Source organism: Pseudorca crassidens, chromosome 1 (genome assembly GCF_039906515.1).
Source record: "Pseudorca crassidens isolate mPseCra1 chromosome 1, mPseCra1.hap1, whole genome shotgun sequence".
NCBI lineage: Eukaryota > Metazoa > Chordata > Mammalia > Artiodactyla > Delphinidae > Pseudorca > Pseudorca crassidens.
In genome coordinates this window covers 69,085,408-69,103,945 of record NC_090296.1, presented here as the reverse complement: position 1 = coordinate 69,103,945, position 18,538 = coordinate 69,085,408, and the positions used below count along the sequence as shown (strand labels likewise).

Sequence of the window (18,538 nt, the reverse complement as noted above, 5' to 3'; positions counted from 1 at the left end):
CCGGAGCACCAGGAAGATCTGGAGCCCCAGGATAAAGAGATATTTGGGGAAGCAGAGATTGCCGCAAATTCCTGGTACCCCATACTTCCTTCCATAAATATAGCAAAAAGTACATATCCCAATACCTGCCTTTCATGAGGTCAAGGTTTATTGCTACACAGTGCTGGATTCTCCAGTTTGGGGCAATAAGCAGATGTAATTTAAAACAGCTGTCGTTGTACCTAGGGCCAAAGCTGTGCAGGAAAATCCTCCATTCTCTGAGTTATATTATTTGTTTCACACCCTCCTTCCCTTATTCTCTCAATTTGAAGAGCCGCTTCTCCACCCCCAAAGAAAACAGGAGCAAAATAGGCAGTGGTTAGTTCCTCCTTCTCTTTGCAGTAAATATGATGGCAACTTTTTCAGAGAGTGGTAGGATTATTTTCTGATTCTACTTGCCCATTTACTCTGAGAGTTAGCCTTTCTAATATTATTCTGAGAGTTCTGTTCTCTTATTCATCTTAAAACTCAATCCCTTCCTTCCATATTTTTAATAAATTGTCTTAAGGCTGAGCTCTCTGAGCACCTCAAATAGCTACATTTGGGCAATGTGAGAAGTCTTTCCTTTTTCTTTCTTATTAGAAAATTTTAAACAATTGTATGGTTCAGATTTTTATTTTAAAGAATCCCCTCTCTCATAAGCACAGAGTTTTGTGTTTTCTAAAATGTCTCTGGCCACGGATTCATATTAATGTTTCCTATAAATTAAAATAAGAGCAAAGAAAATCTGTTTTATGACGCTTAATGTTTCTTTTTTGCTACAACAAATTCTTGGCTAACAAAGTTACTTTTCCCCTAACTTCTTGTACAGCAATTTCTCTTGTTGCCCCATCAGCTGAGAGACTGAAATGTCAGGAAAGCGAAGAGAAAATTTTATCAAACTTTTTTTTTTTTTTACCAGAACGGGACTTTCAGCAGATGTTGGGATAGCTGAAGTTCTGCATAAGTATATATGAACAAAAACAAAATTAAATGGTATACGTAGGTGCTGAGGGCTTTATGTTTTAATATGAAAAGAAATGTTCCATCGGTGTTAATTGTATGGATTCTATTTTCTTAGGGTGTCAAAATTCGGAATCATCTTTGAAATTGTGGAAACTATATTGCAGTCATTCTCCATTTCAAAGCAAATACCATGTGTATGGACAATTGGTTCTTAGTATGCAGAAGGGACATTGCATGTGTCATAGCTATGGCTAAACTAAACAGCATCCAAAGCTTGGAGAAAATCCTACAGAAAGAATGGAACTGGACATATGTGAAGACATAATAGGACCCTCAGGTCACACCTCTCAGTCATCTTCCATTTTTCATCTCTTTTTGGCCGACAGGCTTGCAGGATCTTAGTTCCCCGATCAGGGATGGAACTTGGGCCCCTGCAGTGAAAGCACCTAGTCTTAACCCCTGGAAATTCCCTCATTTCCCATCTTTCATTTTAGGTACCTGCCTGTCCCCCCATTCTCCCCACTAGATTTTAGCTCTTTTAAGGTCCCACAGATTGTGTATTCATTTTTGCACAATTTCATAAATATGTAAAATCAAATGCATCATTTAATGTATTAGGAAAATGCTTGCTAAATAGCATTTGATAGATTGAATACATTAATTAGAAATTTAAATATCCATTTTCTCAGCTCTATGTTTTAATATCCACATTATGTGCATATAGTTTGTATATTTTGGCTAAAAATACTCCTGGATGGTAGGACATCACACGTCTACAAACGGATCACAGGATCAATGACTTTCGTCAGAAAATCAGAATAATGCTGAGAGGATCTGCAATACAGATCACATTTACTTTACAATGTTTATTTGACACAAGAGAAATTATCTGTGAAACCCTGGGGCTGACCTGTTTTGTCCAGACATGGTAGTTTAGAAAAAATTGGTTTTTCCGTACTGTCTTTCGTCCAGCTGCAAATTATTGAGGTACAAATTTTCAAATTAGAAACCAGGTCAGAACTATCACTCTAGTGATGGAGTCTTCATCTGTCACTACTGAGCTCCTTGTTTGCTTTTTTCCCTTTCCATTCTGCCTCACTGCCTGTCACCCTGTAGGCTCAGTACTTCTCCCTTTGGCTTGATTCATGCTGAAGGTAAGTTATGTGTTTATTTAAAAAATCGTTTTGCAACCCTTCACATTCCAGCTCTCAACCCAGCAAGCTGTTGCCCGGCAACACTAAGTGGGACGCTCCTCTCAGGGGCTGAAACCAGAGGCTGCCGGCAGCAAACAAGGGCGCTGGGAATCATCATCTCACTCGTTCCTGAGTCAATTACCGCAATCCAATGAAGTGCAAGACCTTTAGAGGCTCAAGCAGGGTCTTTCCTTTCCCAGTTCTTTCCGCTGTAGAAAGTTATTCTATCATTGGGTAGTCCTTTGCTTTACATTCAGTTTAATTTCCGCCTGAAGACTAGAAAGACAATCTTGGAAATCATGAATTGTTTAAACACAGCATACAGCAGCCCCCAAACTGATGCCAAATTGATTCAAAATTTAAAGTCTAAATTAAAATCTATTTATATTAGTTTAATGAAGTTTGGGGTGAATTTTTTTTTTTTCACTTTGGAGGGGTTTCTGGTTTTTTTTTTTTTTTTTTTATGCTGATACTCAAGCCAAAGGTCAAGTGAAAAATTGTTAGGGGCCTCCAGGTGTCGGTAGTTTTAGAAGCACCTCAGGTGTTTCTAATATGTGCTCCTAGGGTTGAGAAAGGCTGTGCTAAGCAGTGTGTTTCAGATTTTTACACCCATATGAATAGTCTAGGGATCTTAAACTGTAGATTCTGATTAGGTAGGTCTGGGTAGGAGCCTGAGAGTCCCAGGTGGAACCTTAGACCACATTTTGAATAGCAAAGGACTAGGGGTATGAGAACATTGAAAAAACTGGTTTAATGTTGTTCAAAGGGCCCCAGAATAGATGGATATAAACATAGAGGAGGCCCCATCTTGTTCAGTATTCTGGAACGAAGACAATAGAAAGGTTTCAGGATAGCTTCTACTCAGAGGATGCCGACAGGAAGAGCAAACAAGTTGGATTACACAAATAAGTTCCAAGATAACTATATACATATATAGCTATACTGGTAAGATAACATTTAACAGGGACAAATGAAACAGGGTCCTCTATTTAGCTCCCCCCCACCCCGAAACCAAACCAGTCTAAGTACAGAATTGAAAAATGTGGCCTATCAACAACATTTATAAGAAAAAATTCAGGGTCCTAAATGCACAGTAAACTCAACTTGAGTCTACATTTTATACAGAAATCAAGTGTTATTTTATGCCATGCTAAAAGAAATGTGTTCTTTATAATGAAGGAATGGTGGATTCACGTTACTCTCAGGCTCATTGCACCTTGAGTCAGAACAGTTTTGAGGTTTGATTTAAAGAGAACATAGGGCTTCCCTGGTGGCGCAGTGGTCGAGAGTCCGCCTGCTGATGCGGGGGGCATGGGTTCGTGCCCCGGTCAGCGAAGATCCCACATGCCACGTAGCGGCTGGGCCCGTGAGCCGTGGCCGCTGGGCCTGCGCATCCGGAGCCTGTGCTCTGCCACAGGAGAGGCCATGGCAGTGAGAGGCCCGCAAACCGCAAAATAAATAAATAAAAAGAACAGAGAGAGGGGAGTGTCTGGACCAGAGTGAACAGGTGGTTAAAGAAAAAACTCACTGCCCAGGAGAAGAGAAAGCTTGGGGTGACATGATGGCTGTTTTCAAACCTCTGAGATAAGCTTTTATTTGGAAAAAGGATTGGGTTTGTTTCTACCAGTGGGTAAAAACCCAGAGACATTTTGTTCATTGTGCTAGGCTCAAACTGAGAAGAAATAGGGCTCCTCATGAAATTGTACATTCTCTATTACAGTAGCAACGTAAGAGTATTCTGGATAATTGCTCAGTGGATTGGTATTGTGGAGCAGTACACGGGTAGGATAAGATTTTTAATATTCTGTATTTTGAAATATTATTCTGTGTTGTTATTGTGAAAGAAAGCAAATTTACAGAATATTTAACATTTGTTGTTCCTATATCCTGACATCTCCACATATATTTAGATGTCACATTTCAACTCAACTAGGATGTACATTCAGAAGTGAAATTTTATTTTTATTATTGGGATATATAGGAAACATTTCAGTTTGGAGCACAAATAAACAGCCAATTTTTGAGCACTTATAATGCCAATGTTCTGGCTAAAACTTCTTCAGATCAGTTTCTCTCTACAAATTATCATTTTTTAAGAAAAAAATCTAATTATATTTTATTTGCTATCAAAGGTTCCTTACCTGGTGGGACACCTTTTCAGATATTAACTCATTTGGATTTTGAAATATGTATGTGTGTGTATGTATCTAAACACATACACACATACATATATTTAAAAATTCACTCTACTAAGTAGATATCATTTAAACCACTGTATGTCTTTGGCTCATAATTTTAAAGTTCCTTATTACTGAACAAAAAGCATACTCTTTTTCAAAAAAATTAAACGCAAGTAATCCTAGAATTTCAAATAGAGGTTGTTTAAAATGTTAAAACCCAGTGGAAGTTGTGACCCACATCATTCACTATAGTTTATCAATCATGATAGAATCTCATGGTACCCAGTCCAGCATTTTTAAGTACTTTACTGCCTAGTCCCCTTGCATCTCCTCCATGCTGTTATGTCTGACAGTGGTGCTAATATGTTGACAAATCAATCTATTCATTAATATTCAGCAGGCTTGCTGGATCTGCAAGGCTCATAAACTGTTACAAACACAGTTTAATTTTTAAATGACAATTGTCTTTCTTTTGTTTCTCATACCATTGGATTTCTGGGTCTCATCTACCCGAGGCTTATTTTCAATAGGGTTATTTTTTGTTTTGAACAATATGTAGTGAAAGAGGGACCTACAGCTGGTTCCTTTTCATGGCAAAGTGCTACTTCCAACTTAAGTGTTTAGCGTTCTGGAACACTGTTGGATTTTGAAAACATACCATGTGGTAATGGTGCTAGGCTTTTATTTAGCTTTGCTTTGTGTTTGTACTGGCTGTATTTTTCATCTCCAATTTCTGGGGGAAAAACGCACTTGTGACCAATTTTATTTGAATTTACCACATTGAATGGCAAAAAAAAAATAGCTTTTAAAATAAAATTTAGATGCTTGGATAAATTTAGTGGTATATTATTATAGCCATTCTATGCCTTGGGATGCCATATATTCTGCACTGAACATAAATGTCAGCAGAGGATTGAGACCAAATGGAAGAATAAACTACAGCTGCACTTATCAGGGGAAAGAAGCAGCAGAAATATTACCATTGAGACTGTTGGATCGTGCAGTGGAAAAAAACCTGTGTCACGGGTGCACCATCCCAAGTTGATAATTTTGAACTAAAGATAAGTTATAGGAATAATGAAAGGGCATTTCCTTTTCTTTTTTTTTTCCTTTTCACATATGTCAAGGCTTCATGTCTGATCTTAATTCTTGATTATATCAACTAACCATGTGACTCTGAAGCTGAGCAGTGACAACACAGCAGGTGAGATGAGAATAGGTGCTTCTTCAGACTTCACCTGCAAGCACAGAAAATGATCTCTGTCTGCGGGGGTCGTGGGCTCTTTGTGAGACAATTTCTGAGGTTGCCTCTGTGTTGATTACTGCCTGCTTGCCTCCCTAATGGCATATAAAAGAATATCAAAACTCAGAAGGAAAAAATAGTAATTTATCTAGTGATCATCATGGTCTATCACTAACCTTCCTCAAATTTACTGTGTATCTCTAATTGAACACATCAATTCAATCTGATGATGGAAGTGTACTTTTACTCTAACAGAGGCTTTCCCATCACTGCAGGTTTGTCATCATTCTCCTAGTAGGATGATTTGCACTGAAGCAAATTATATTTCACCTTATTAGCTATATAACCCACCTCACATGGTTACCTGTGTCATCTCTCTTCTCCTTCTAAGAATAAACTCTTGGGTAAAAAATGCTGTATAAAAAAGCCATTTATAAAATAGAATAATTTAAGATGTGTTAGGATCTTGACCAACTGAAGGAATGTAGAAAAAGAGAATTAATTTGACTCTCACACTTGCAAATTCTCCTTTGTGTGGGCAAAGCAGGTTTAGAGATTTAAGATTACATCTTCTTCATCTGCTCAGTCACCATGCAAGAACTGGTATTATAGAAAAGGAACTATAACCCTCTAACTCTCCAGTAATATAGAGTTTGTATATTTAACATGATAGACAACTTTTAGACCAGGTGTGCAAGAATTTAAGTCAAACAAAAGGTTGTACTCCACTTATTCCTGGAACTTTCTTGCACTTTTGTTCCTTATTATTATTATTTACAAAAGTGTCATATGCACCTGGTAAAAGATCTAAATCAATCAGTAGGAAGAGTTCAAATTGAAAGATAAAACCTAATATCTCATTATTAAACCTCTTTTAACTATGTAAAAAATTTCTTCTGATTACCTCTACACCTTAAAAAAATATGTGCAGTATCATTTATGCTTGATTCACTAACTTTAAGCTATTCAGAGTATGGATGAATGCCAGTCTGTGAAATGTTTATTAGTTTACAATGAGGTAAGTATAGAAAGTGAGACTAAGTCTTTGGAAACTTTCACAGCATTTTGAGATTGCTGTCACATTTTTATTATATTTCACGAAGTACTGATCCATATGTTTGGAAATTAAAATAAAATAAAACTGGTCCTTTATCACATAGTTTGAGAAGAACCACCTTAAAAACAAAACAAAATAAAACACTGATTCTCTTCCATTAAGGACAATGAATCATTCATTTCAGCTTTTTCTACCTCATTGTCCTCCTTTATGCAATTAATTTAGTTACATTAATGTACTGGCTACTGTTGTAATTTAGAACAGTGCCTGGTGCACAACACAGGATATATATATATATATACACACACACACACATATGTATATATAAAACATTTATTCAAAAGGATTAACTCTATGATTAAATCGTATACTAAATCATGCATGTGAATGTACTGGGCTGGCCAAAAAGTTCATTCAGCATTTTCCGTACAATCTTACAGGAAAACCCAAATGAACCTTTTGGCCAACACAATACATAAGCCAATCCATTCACCTCGGCAGAATCGGATATCAACTCTGTGCAAGTTACAGCTCTTACAGCTCCTTTCACCTCTTCTCTGTCCTCCTTCCCAGTGTGAAAGAAGTTTCACTATTTACACATCCTTTGCATAATTAAATGAAGTCAGATATGCTTGGTCTAAAGGTTTTCTATAATTTAAAATTAATAAGCAATATGTGGAATAATTTATATATAACTATTATGAACTATAGGATTATAACTCATACCCCCTATAGTCTATAACCTATAACCCTACAACCTGTAACATCAAATTTCTACACCTATGCCCACTCAAAGGAGAATTTTCAAGTGTTAAAAGGATTCTCTCTTCCTATATTCCCTTAATCGCTCAAAATCATGACACACGTTAGTTTCTTCTTTATTACACATAACTTTATTACACAAATTTTTGCATTTCCTGGAGTTTCTTTTTTCTTCTTTCATCTTGACGTAGGAAGCTTGTCAAGAAGCTTTTTCTTATTTTTTTTCTTACTATTTTCATGCAAGTCTATATTGAAATACATTCAACATTTGGAACAAATTACACCTCCTGATATTAAATATCTGATAAAGAAAATGATGTGGATACAAAAAAAATGTTACGAATGAGAGGAATTTTTAGTTCATCTAAATTTGAATATTGGAAACTTACTAAAAATTTTTTGAGAGCACTGTCAGCTGCCAGGTCTTTCTGGGGATCAGGGCTCCCGAGCAGTGTTTTAGAAGGTGTGCTCCATGGACTACTTACAGTCTCAGAGCAAGATGGCAGTTTACGGGGGTGGAGTCTGGGAATCCCCATTATTAACTCGCTCCTCTGATTAACCGCTGGCATGCCAAAGTTAAAAACTGTCTGCTATACATTTAGAACGAGACAATTACAGGTAGTTTAAAACGAGCCATGATCAAGGAGGTTCTTTGGCAAAATTATTAGTAATCCCCTGCCTTGCAAATATTCCTGTGTTCTGACTATTAGGTAGTTTTTCCACTTCCTGTTTCTAAGCTCTACATCCCTGTTACCTATTTCTTTTCTTTTCTTTTTTTTTTTTTTGCGGTACGCGGGCCTCTCACTGTTGTGGCCTCTGCCGTTGCGGAGCACAGGCTCCGGATGCGCAGGCTCAGTGGCCATGGCTCATGGGCCCAGCCGTTCCGCGGCATGTGGGATCTTCCCGGACCGGGGCACGAACCTGCATCCCCTGCATCGGCAGGCGGACTCTCAACCACTGCCCTGCTTACCTATTTCTTAAGTTATAGATTGAGTCTTGGTTGCAATTTTCTGGTTTTTTGGCCATGTCCATCCAGGATTCACCCTTATTATGTACTAGATGTGACAAACATGGAGGACAACCTGGCCTATCTCTTGTTATTTTGGAATTGCTAAAAATGCAATGAAAGAAAGGGCATATTGGTACATGATCAAATAAGGTGCAATTCTCTTTAGTTTCATCTGATTATCTAAAAAAACGTTTAAATGACAATGGACTGCCTGTTCCATAAGATGAAGTAAATCTGCCTAATCAAGTAACTATTTGAAAATAGGTGAACAAGTCCTTTCAAGGAACTGAGAAATGTCATAGCCATCCTATGTGCTGAGGACTAAGCTTAACCTAGTATGAGATAAAGCTGGAGGTGAGAGTGAGGCCATGTCTAATTACTGACAGGTAGTAATGGATAAACTGGATGGTCAAATGGCCATCAGATAGTCACAATGATGAAATGAAACAAGGTACAACACACTGACTTAGAATGAACTGAAATGTTCTCAAACTCCTCCTTTCCCATGATTACCTAAAGTCTCCTTTTGTGCAATTATTTGTAATCATATGATTCATTCTGGAGTGTTTTATTGTATACATGCATTTTTATTTAGTTATATATGTATAGCAATATATAATTTATACAAGTATTTAGTTATATATATAATATATAACTGTGATTAAATATGTGTTTAGTTACATACATAATTATATGACTGTATGTATGAGTGTAGAACTAAAATATATATATACAGAGAGATCGACTGATCATGTAAAGTGATTGGAAATAGTGTTTAACACATTTAAGGTAATCTAGTTATGTCAATCACTGTGCTAACCACTTTCCAGTGCAATTTCATTTAATACTTAAAGTAATCCAGTGAGTTAGTAACTAGTGTCACTATATTGCAGACAAGAAAACTGAGACCTGAAGGAATAAGTAACTTGGATGAGGTCACCAAGATGCTGAGTGGAGGCAACTCAGGTCTTTATCACAACATGATCCTGTTTCCCTGTCTTTTTAGACATTATTAAAAATTGTGTTGCTACGCTAGCTCTAAGCTAGTGAAAACATATTAAAAATTTAATGTGACAGCATGGCTAAATCCATTAGAAAGGATAATCAAGTGGCTCTCAATGCAATGAGTAAGAGCATCTGCCTTGGAGTAGGCTGACAGGATTTGCACCCTAGCCCCACCCAGGGAAGCCACGTAACCTTCTATGTCTGCAGTGCCTCATCTTTAAAATGGAAACAATTATAGTATCTACTCAAAGGTTGGGGACAATTAAATAAGTTCATATATGTAAAGTGTGTAAAGTAGTGCTTGGCTGCAGTGCAAAGGTTATAGAAGATTACTTATTCTTATTTTTTTCTCTCAAAATTTATTTAATTTTACTATTACCATTTTACCTGTAACATTTGCTAAGTTAAATTTTCCCCAATTTTTTTCTCATTTTTCAAGTCATGCTTTAATTCACAAAAAAATCTATCTTTATAACGGACATCTGTTAATGCTTTTGTGTTTGTTTTTAGCCTAGTATCTTTTCCCTGCAGGAACTTCCTCTCTCCAACCTGGAGGGGCTCTCCATCATCCACAGTGCCAATCAGAGCCAGGCTCCTGCAGTGACAATGTGATTGTTCCCAGGGTATTACAGGATTTAAGGGCAGCCAATCAGTGCCCCTTTCAGAGACTCTACAGCTACTGACAGATAATTATGGTTCCAGTCTGAGTCATGTACAATGGGTAGCATGTAAGCCTGGAGCTGCTGGGAGATCACTTTGTACCACATGAAAAGCCCACCTGAGAAGGAAGCCATCATAAAGTAAAGCAGAGGTAAGAGAGAGAAATGTGACACTTGAACTATAGGATCCAGATGAATGGAGTTCACCTTCTGGACTTCCCTAGTTGTGTGAGTCAATAAATTATCTCTGTCTAACTTAGAGATAAGTTTCTATTATTTGCATGCAAGAGTCCTGATTAACTCACTGATAAATTATTAGTAAGCATATCTCTAATGCCAATACTCAGCTTATTATATTATAATAGCAAGAATAATTAATGAGTTTAAAATATTCCCTATAGGTTGCTAAATAGCAAGACATTAGAAATAAGCACCCTTTGGTGTGCAACAATGTATGCTGTAAAGAATGGAGAGAAACCAATGATTTCAAGTCCAAGCCCTACCACTGTGTGACCTTAGGCAAATTATTGAACCTTTCTGGTTTCTAACATAGAGACTAAATCAAGTTACTTATTAGAGGATTGCTGTGAGGATCAAATGACACAATGATAGCTCAAGCACTTCAATATATAGTATTATATTTTACTGAGTCCATGTCTACACTAACAGAAAAAAAAAAGCACGATAAAGGAATTTTCTCTTCCTGACACATCTACGTACGTTACAAAGACCTTACAACTTTCTTTTATCTTTTGCTTTTTCATGCCAAGAAAAAAAGTACAACTAACAATTTTTCTGAAGAACACTTGGGAAATGTGCACATCAGTTTGCATATAATTTCTAAAATTATACAATCAATTCTTGGTTACTCGCCAGAGCAACTGCTTAGCTTAGTGCTCTGCTATCCTTTTCCTAGATCCAAATCCTTGGCTCACCCCACACCTGTGTTCTATAAATGCCTTTCACATCCTTTATCTCTTTCAGTCTCTATTACAACTTCATTATATGGGCAGGAATCATTACCCTGTTTTACAGATGAGAAACTGAAGCTCAGAAAAGGTAAGTGATGGCTAATTAGAATGGCAGGAATACAACATCACAAACTGCTTCACTGCTGTTCCTTACCTTTGATTTAGAGTCACTGAGGTGCCTAGATGTTTACTTCCTTGCATCTGGAATTTTAGTGGTTCTGGTGTGGTTTACAGTATCCTGAGACTGAAAATTCACTAATTTCAGTTGTGACCACCCTTGGCCCGATACTAGTTTGCTTGTGTATTCATCAGATCCTATGTGCTTAAAATTATTTGGTACTGGCCCTGTGATAATATCTAATCAGGAAATTATTTGTTCCCAACAAGACAGTGGAATAGAATCTGGGCCAGTAATTACTTTTGTAACACCTCAGCTAATATTATGACATAATTTAATTAGCTTTTCTTTATATTCAATAATACTTCTGTTTGTACACCAGCAGGTAGGTAACTCATTTGCCATCTGAGCTTCATTTAGCAAATAGTACAACTCCTGTGCCTCAAAGGCAAGGATGAGCTAGAAAAAGATACTGAGAAGAGAGGCCAGTTAATCCCCAAATTGATACCTGAGTCATTTAGAAGAAGGAGATTCTACCTGAGCTGGTTCCCACATCACTTTGTCTGAGTGGCAGGGCATTTTTAGTGCTTAGACATCTATAGCCAAGTAAAATGTGTTCTTTCTGGTCTAATATAAATGCCTCTTGAATAATCCCATGTAATTCCCTCTTTGTAAAACGCTGTATCTCTTCCTTTTCTTTCTTCAGTGACTGGCCTAAGTTCCATCTCCCCTGAAAATGCAATTCTGACTAGTCAAGTCCACAGTGATTCTCCCTCCTCTGAACTTGGAGACCCTGATTTTATACCAAGCTAACAATTCAAGGAAATAAATGATCATTTTCCCAAGTTCATATAACTCATCTCCCCAACAAACTTTCAAGGGCATTTTATGAAAACTTGAAGGATATTTTATGTTTTGCCCTTTACATTCATATTACTTATGCATGTATATTGTGGTTTCCCAAGAAGAGTTTCTTGAGCTATTGATATCTATGCCTCTGGTTTCTATTACTAGTGATAATTAAACATTCATAATCTATAGCTTCTATCTACACAGAAGGCCAGCATATTTCTGAGAGTGGGCATCATTTGTTCCACTACTGCAAGAAAAAAAATTTTTAATGTGAAGGTTATTTTCTTAATGTCCTATTCTTGCATAACAGGAAAATGTATGACTGGCTTTAGAGATATTTCAGATTTGCACTGTGGTAACAACATCAAGTTATCCTACTGGATTTCTAGATTATAGATATCAAACATACCTTTAACTGTATTTAAAGGTAATGTTCCCTGACAAGGTTAGGTCACAAGGTTATTTGATAATTCTCTCCTTTCTGCCTCCTGGATGAGAAAAAGAATTACACTTCCCTTTTTTCTCCTATTGAATTATCCTAAATATTTCATTAATCCTTTGGCTACATGGTAGTTCTTTTTCAGGTCAGAGATTCCTTCAAAATATACCCACCTAGCTATGATTTACAACTAATTAAATGATGTTAAAGGTTATTCACAAAATCAAAACTACAATGAGGTATCAACTCACACTCAGAATGGCCATCATCAAAAAGTCTCCAAATAATAAATGCTGGCGAGGTTGTGGACAAAAGGGAACCCTCCTACACTGTTGGTGGGAATGTAAATTGGTGCAGTCACTATGGAAAACAGTGTGGAGGTTCCTCAAAATACCAAAAAAAGAGTTCCATATGATCCAGCAATCTCACTCCTGGACATATACCCAGATAAAACTATAATTCGAAAAGATCCATGCACCCCTATGTTCACAGCAGCACTATTTACAATAGCCAAGACATGGAAGCAACGTAAATGGCCATTGAAAGAGGAACGGATAAAGAAGACGTGGTACATATGTACAATGGAATGTTACTCAGCCATCAAGAACAATGCAATATTGCCATTTGCAGCAACATGGATGGACCTAGAGATTATCACACTAACTGAAGTAAGTCAGACAGAGAAAGACAAATACCATATGACAAATACCATACTTATATGTGGAATCTAAAATACGATACAAATCAACATATTTACAAAACAAAAACAGACTCACAGATAGAGAGAACAGACTTGTAGTTGCCAAGGAGGGGAGGGGAGGGAAGGAATGATGGGCGTTTTGGAGTAGCAGAGGCAGACAATTATATATAGGATGGATAAACAATAAGGTCCTACTGTATAGCACAGGGGACTATATTCAATATCCTGGGACAAACCATAATGGAAAAGAATATAAAAACGTATATATATATAATGTGATATATATAGATATATAATGTGTATATAGATATATAGTGTGTGTGTATATATATATATATATGTATAGCTGAGTCACTTTGCTGTACAGAGGAAATTAACACAACATTGTAAGTCAGCTATACTTCAATACAATTTTTTTAAAAAGGCTGCTGCCAATAGTAACTCAAAGCTCTGTTAATAGATGGATCGTGCCATTTAATATGAATGTAGTCTAAGAACTAATTGTCCAAGCAAGTTATACATGCTCTTTTCCAATTTCTGCACCACCACGTGCAATAACAGGTATCAAATAGATGTTTATCTATGAATGTATTTGCCTCTTTAAGTGGTGGAAAATCTCAACAAACTTAGAGCTAGATGTTGCCTGAAAACTAAAAAGGAAGCAGGACCAGTGGTTACAGAATGTACGCTCAGAACATCTGGGTATAAATTCTGGCTCTGCCACTTACTAGCTTTGTGATTTTGCCAAGTGGTTCACTTCTTTTGATTCAGTGTTCTCACTTGAAATATAGATATAATAGTTAAACCTATCTTCACATTTTGTGTGTGTGTGTGTGTGTGTGTGTGTGATTTAAATAAACTCCAAAGCACGTTCAAGAGGAACTGCTTTCTCTCTCTTTTTTTTTTTTTTTTTTTACGGTACGCGGGCCTCTCACTGCTGTGGCCTCTCCCGTTGCGGAGCACAGGCTCTGGACGCGCAGGCTCAGCGGCCATGGCTCACGGGCCCAGCCGCTCCGTGGCATGTGGGATCTTCCCGGACTGGGGCACGAACCCGTGTCCCCTGCATCGGCAGGCGGACTCTCAACCACTGCGCCACCAGGGAAGCCCAGGAACTTCTTTCTGAAGCATGCAGCGAGCCATTTTCACTGCCCTGACTGCCCCACCACTTCTTTTAAAACTATCTATCACTCTTCCTTTAAGAAGGAATTAAAACTATCTACCACTCTTGCTTTAAGAAGGAAACATTTATTAAGAAGAATTTAATTTTAAATAATGCAACACTGCCAAGGTAATCTATCCTAAAAAAAAAGCATCAGAGATACATATAAGAAATTATACATGAAGGTTATCTAACACTGAACAAATAGAAATAACCTAAAAATATAATAGCGGGTATATGTATAAAATATTATACATGCTCTAATGTCACATATAGGAAAACAGTATACAAAGAATGCGGTATACTAATATATGTAATGTGACAATTAAAATATCAATATCGTAAGGTTCTTGTGCCCATAATAAGTTAAAAGTGCTTAACATAGAAATAGGCATATAGTAAATAAAAGAGTACTGTTAGCAAAGATCAAGTATTACCATTATATCAATGTGTAAACATTTATAAGTTCTAAGGAAATACACCAAATATTAACAGTTTCTCTTTATTTCATTTACCTTTTAATGTGTATTTCTCAATTTCTCTATAACACATATACTTTTTACCAGTAGATATTTTTGTCTCCATTTCCTTTACTGCTCCATCCACCTCAATAAATTTGTGCCACTGCCTTAGTGGGCAATTTGCAATAAGCATTTATCAATTTAAAAATTCACAACTGAATTAATAATATAACACAATGATTAAATCATTATCACTTTTGAATGGAAGATATTACCTTCATGAGAGATTTCCTTCCAGGGATTTGGTGGATACATGAAAGCTGCGTTCTGGATTTGGTCGTGGATGTCCTCATCTTCATTAAATGGGAATGTGCCACTTAGGCTTACATAGATGATGACCCCAACAGACCACATGTCTAGAGAGCGATTATAGCCCTTGTTCCTTAGAACCTCAGGAGCCAGGTAAGCTGGGGTACCCACCACTGACCTCCGGAAAGACTTCTCTCCAATGATCCGGGCAAAACCAAAATCACAAAGTTTCACCTGTTGATGATAATGGTTTGGAGATACAGTAAGGTCACAAACTGTGTGTCTTAGTCCACAACTGCTAAAAAACAATTATAATATTTTACATATATTGTATGGATTTCTCACGGTAGAATAGCTATTTTCCATTTTATGTACTTGAAGATAGTGGTTTAGGTACTGATACATACTTTTATTCATAAAAATATCATCTAAACATTCTCCTTCCCTCCTACGTAGAACCAGAGATAAATGTGAAAATATGTATACACAGAAGTGGGTAAATAGTGTTTTACCAGGCAGGAAAACATCATGCAAACTGATGGATTTAACTCAAGGGCTTATTATAAGGAAAGGTTGAAGGATAAGCACAAGGACGCATCATGCCATCCACAATATTCCTCAAAATTAGCTCTGCACGGACACCTAGCCAGGACCTGAGGGTATCAGGGAGCCAGGGCAGAACAGCCACCTCAGTCACTTCAGATATGACAGTTCCTGGGAAGAGATACAGTTGTTTTGCATCCTCTGAGTTGAGGAAAAGAAGAAACTTTTTTCCTTGCCCCTGAGAACAACACTGAACTGCAATTTCTTGCCTAACATTAGAGAGCTGGTAGCATCCCTGGGACTCTTAAGTGTCTCCCTCTTAGGCCAGTGCTCCCAGCATTGACCTAGTGCTGCCAGTTCTCCAGGATGTCCACACGACAGAAGCAGAAGCACAATGAGAGGCTCAGTGTGCATTATTAAGGCAGGCTGAGCTGAGATGCAGAGCGACAAAGCTGCAGTCCCCACAATATAAGAAGGGTAACAAATGGATGAAAACAGACAGGTGAGACTTGAAACAAAGGTTTTGAGGAGAAAGGGTGACAGAATGCTGCAGGGGAACCAGTGATGCTGTCGGCTGGCTTTTTTGCTGAGAGGCTTTCGTACTTGCCTGAGGGAAAGGATCAGCTGATGCTAGCAACACGTTTTCTGGTTTGAGGTCACAGTGAACAATATTTTTAAAGTGCAGATGACGCAAAGCTACAAGTATCTATAAAGGAAAAAAATCATCAAAATCATTTTATTTTAGTCTAAAGGTTTATTTCAAAATGTTTTCTACTAGGACATAAATTTAGAGGGTCAAGAGAAACCTCAAAATGAATGGTTGAGTTTCTTTATACTCCAGTTCCTGAAATGAGCTAGATTAATTAACACAGCAGGTTTCTAAGGAAACTTTAAGGGAAAAAGTATCATATTATGGTATCCATATAGCAACCAAAACAGGTGTAGATAAAAGAATTCAATGATATCTAACAAGGATACATATTCCTGAATATTTTCAAAGAATGAGGACTCAGTCACTGTGCGTTTTAAAATTTCATGAGTAGTTTTAATACATGAGCCTGCACACACATTATTCATTTGGTATGTATCCTGAACTCTGGATGCTACAGATATAAATTAGAGAATACAATAAGCCACTGCAACTTTTTTTTTAAGTGTAGTTTAGACTGGGGAGGTAGGGACTAAACAACAAGGGTAGAAAGCTCTAGGTAAACAGTGATAACATTTGATATTAGATATTACCTTTTTTTTTTTTTCTGACTCTAATTGATTTCTTACCTGAGTAATTAAAAACTTCGTTATGTGCTCTGGCAACCTGCCCTTTTCACTTGACAAGATCATCTCCAGCATGTCTCCATGGAGTTTTTCCATAACAACAAACACTCTTTCAGGCGTCTCAAACATACACTCCAAATTTACAACACCAGGGTGATGAAGGTTCTATTAAAGATAAATAAAGCACTTGAAGAAAATGAGTTTTTTGATACTGTTTGGCAAGCTCACTGATTATACAAAACTGTTCACGTTTAAAGCTGTGGAGAAACCCACACTTAAGATTTTTAACACCTCTAAATTCCACATGTGCTGCCTTATATTTTTGAAATTCTAATGTCTCCAAAAAATACATCTTTACTTTCTGTGCATAGTGAATTTTTTTTTTTCTATGCTACAAATCCAAGTTCCAGCACAGTGAATTGCTAATTAGGTTTTAATTAGAATACCATACTGAGAAATCTGTAATTTCTTAGGATCATCTCCAATATTAAGCATACTGTCCTAAATAAGTTTACTAGGCCATCTCTACACACTTCATAGAAATTTAAGGTAGACAAGATGAAGTATGTTCATGGAGTGCACCTGACTGCACTGATGAAGCATATTAGTGAAAACCTTTTGGCACTGCTCTGCTCTTGGAGGCTGCTCTCGTTTGCTCCAGAAGCTCTTACACAGAGTAAAGACCCCCATGAAAACAGAAAAGAAATGATTATTGAGCCCTGTTTTGTTCAGGACACCATGCCATGTGGTAGTGCTGCATGGTTCTCAAGCACTCAATAAATATTTCCACAATAAAGTAATGGCCAATAATGATAGGCTGAACTTGGCTTGACAGGTTGTCACACATGTCAAGTAAAGTTACTTTTAACATTAGATGGGCCCTTGTAATGATGCTTAAGTCTGCATGTTGGTCTGGGGTCATCAACAAAAGCCTTTGATCATTTGACTTTTAATATTTTTTTTATGCACATGACAACAAAAAATCCTAACATTAAAAGAACTATTACTTATTCCACTTATATTTCAATGAAAAATGGGGAAAAAAATCATCACGAATAAAAAATACCAAAAGAAAAAAATAGGGACTAACTTTAATGTGCTAACAGCTGAACAGGCAGAAGAAATTGCATCCTTTATTCTAGGGGAAAAAAAATCTCAGCGAGCAATAAAATTAAATGTAAAATGAAAATTCCACAAATTATTGGAAACCTGAAATGGTTCACTCTTCAGACCTCACAGACAGATGCTGGGTGGTGAGCAGTAGAGGGCATGTGGGTGAATCTGCACTGTCATTGTCTTCCATGCTACTCATCGGCACAGAGAGCCTGGCATCAACTCAACATGGAGCTACGGCTGTGGCTGGCAGTAGCTCCCGTGATGATAACCTGTCTCTCTGGGTGCCCTTCCACTACTTTGGCAATTGTGATCTCCACCTCAGACATCTGATGGGTCTTTCTGATTCTGAGGCCTTGGGGCCCAATCATGCAGTATAATGTGGTCATGGTATAGCAAGGTACTGAATGTGGTCTGAGAGATGCCTGCACACCTACTCAATGGCCATTCACCTCTCGAGGGCTGGAGTGATTATTCTTGAAACTGTCAAATCTGGCTACTAGATC

At 37.3% G+C, this 18,538-nt stretch overlaps 1 protein-coding gene across 3 annotated transcripts in view; it reads right to left on the bottom strand.

Annotated features, from left to right (window-relative positions):
* PRKD1 (protein kinase D1) overlaps positions 1-18,538 on the bottom strand; it is a 333,945-nt gene that overhangs the window by 6,658 nt on the left and 308,749 nt on the right. For all 3 annotated transcript variants that reach the window (XM_067738790.1, XM_067738781.1, XM_067738800.1), the window contains 3 exons: positions 16,923-17,084; positions 16,252-16,350; positions 15,068-15,335 (listed from right to left, as the gene is read on the bottom strand). In XM_067738790.1, the coding sequence (XP_067594891.1) occupies positions 15,068-15,335; positions 16,252-16,350; positions 16,923-17,084 (529 nt within the window). The remainder of the gene's footprint in view (positions 1-15,067; positions 15,336-16,251; positions 16,351-16,922; positions 17,085-18,538) is intronic.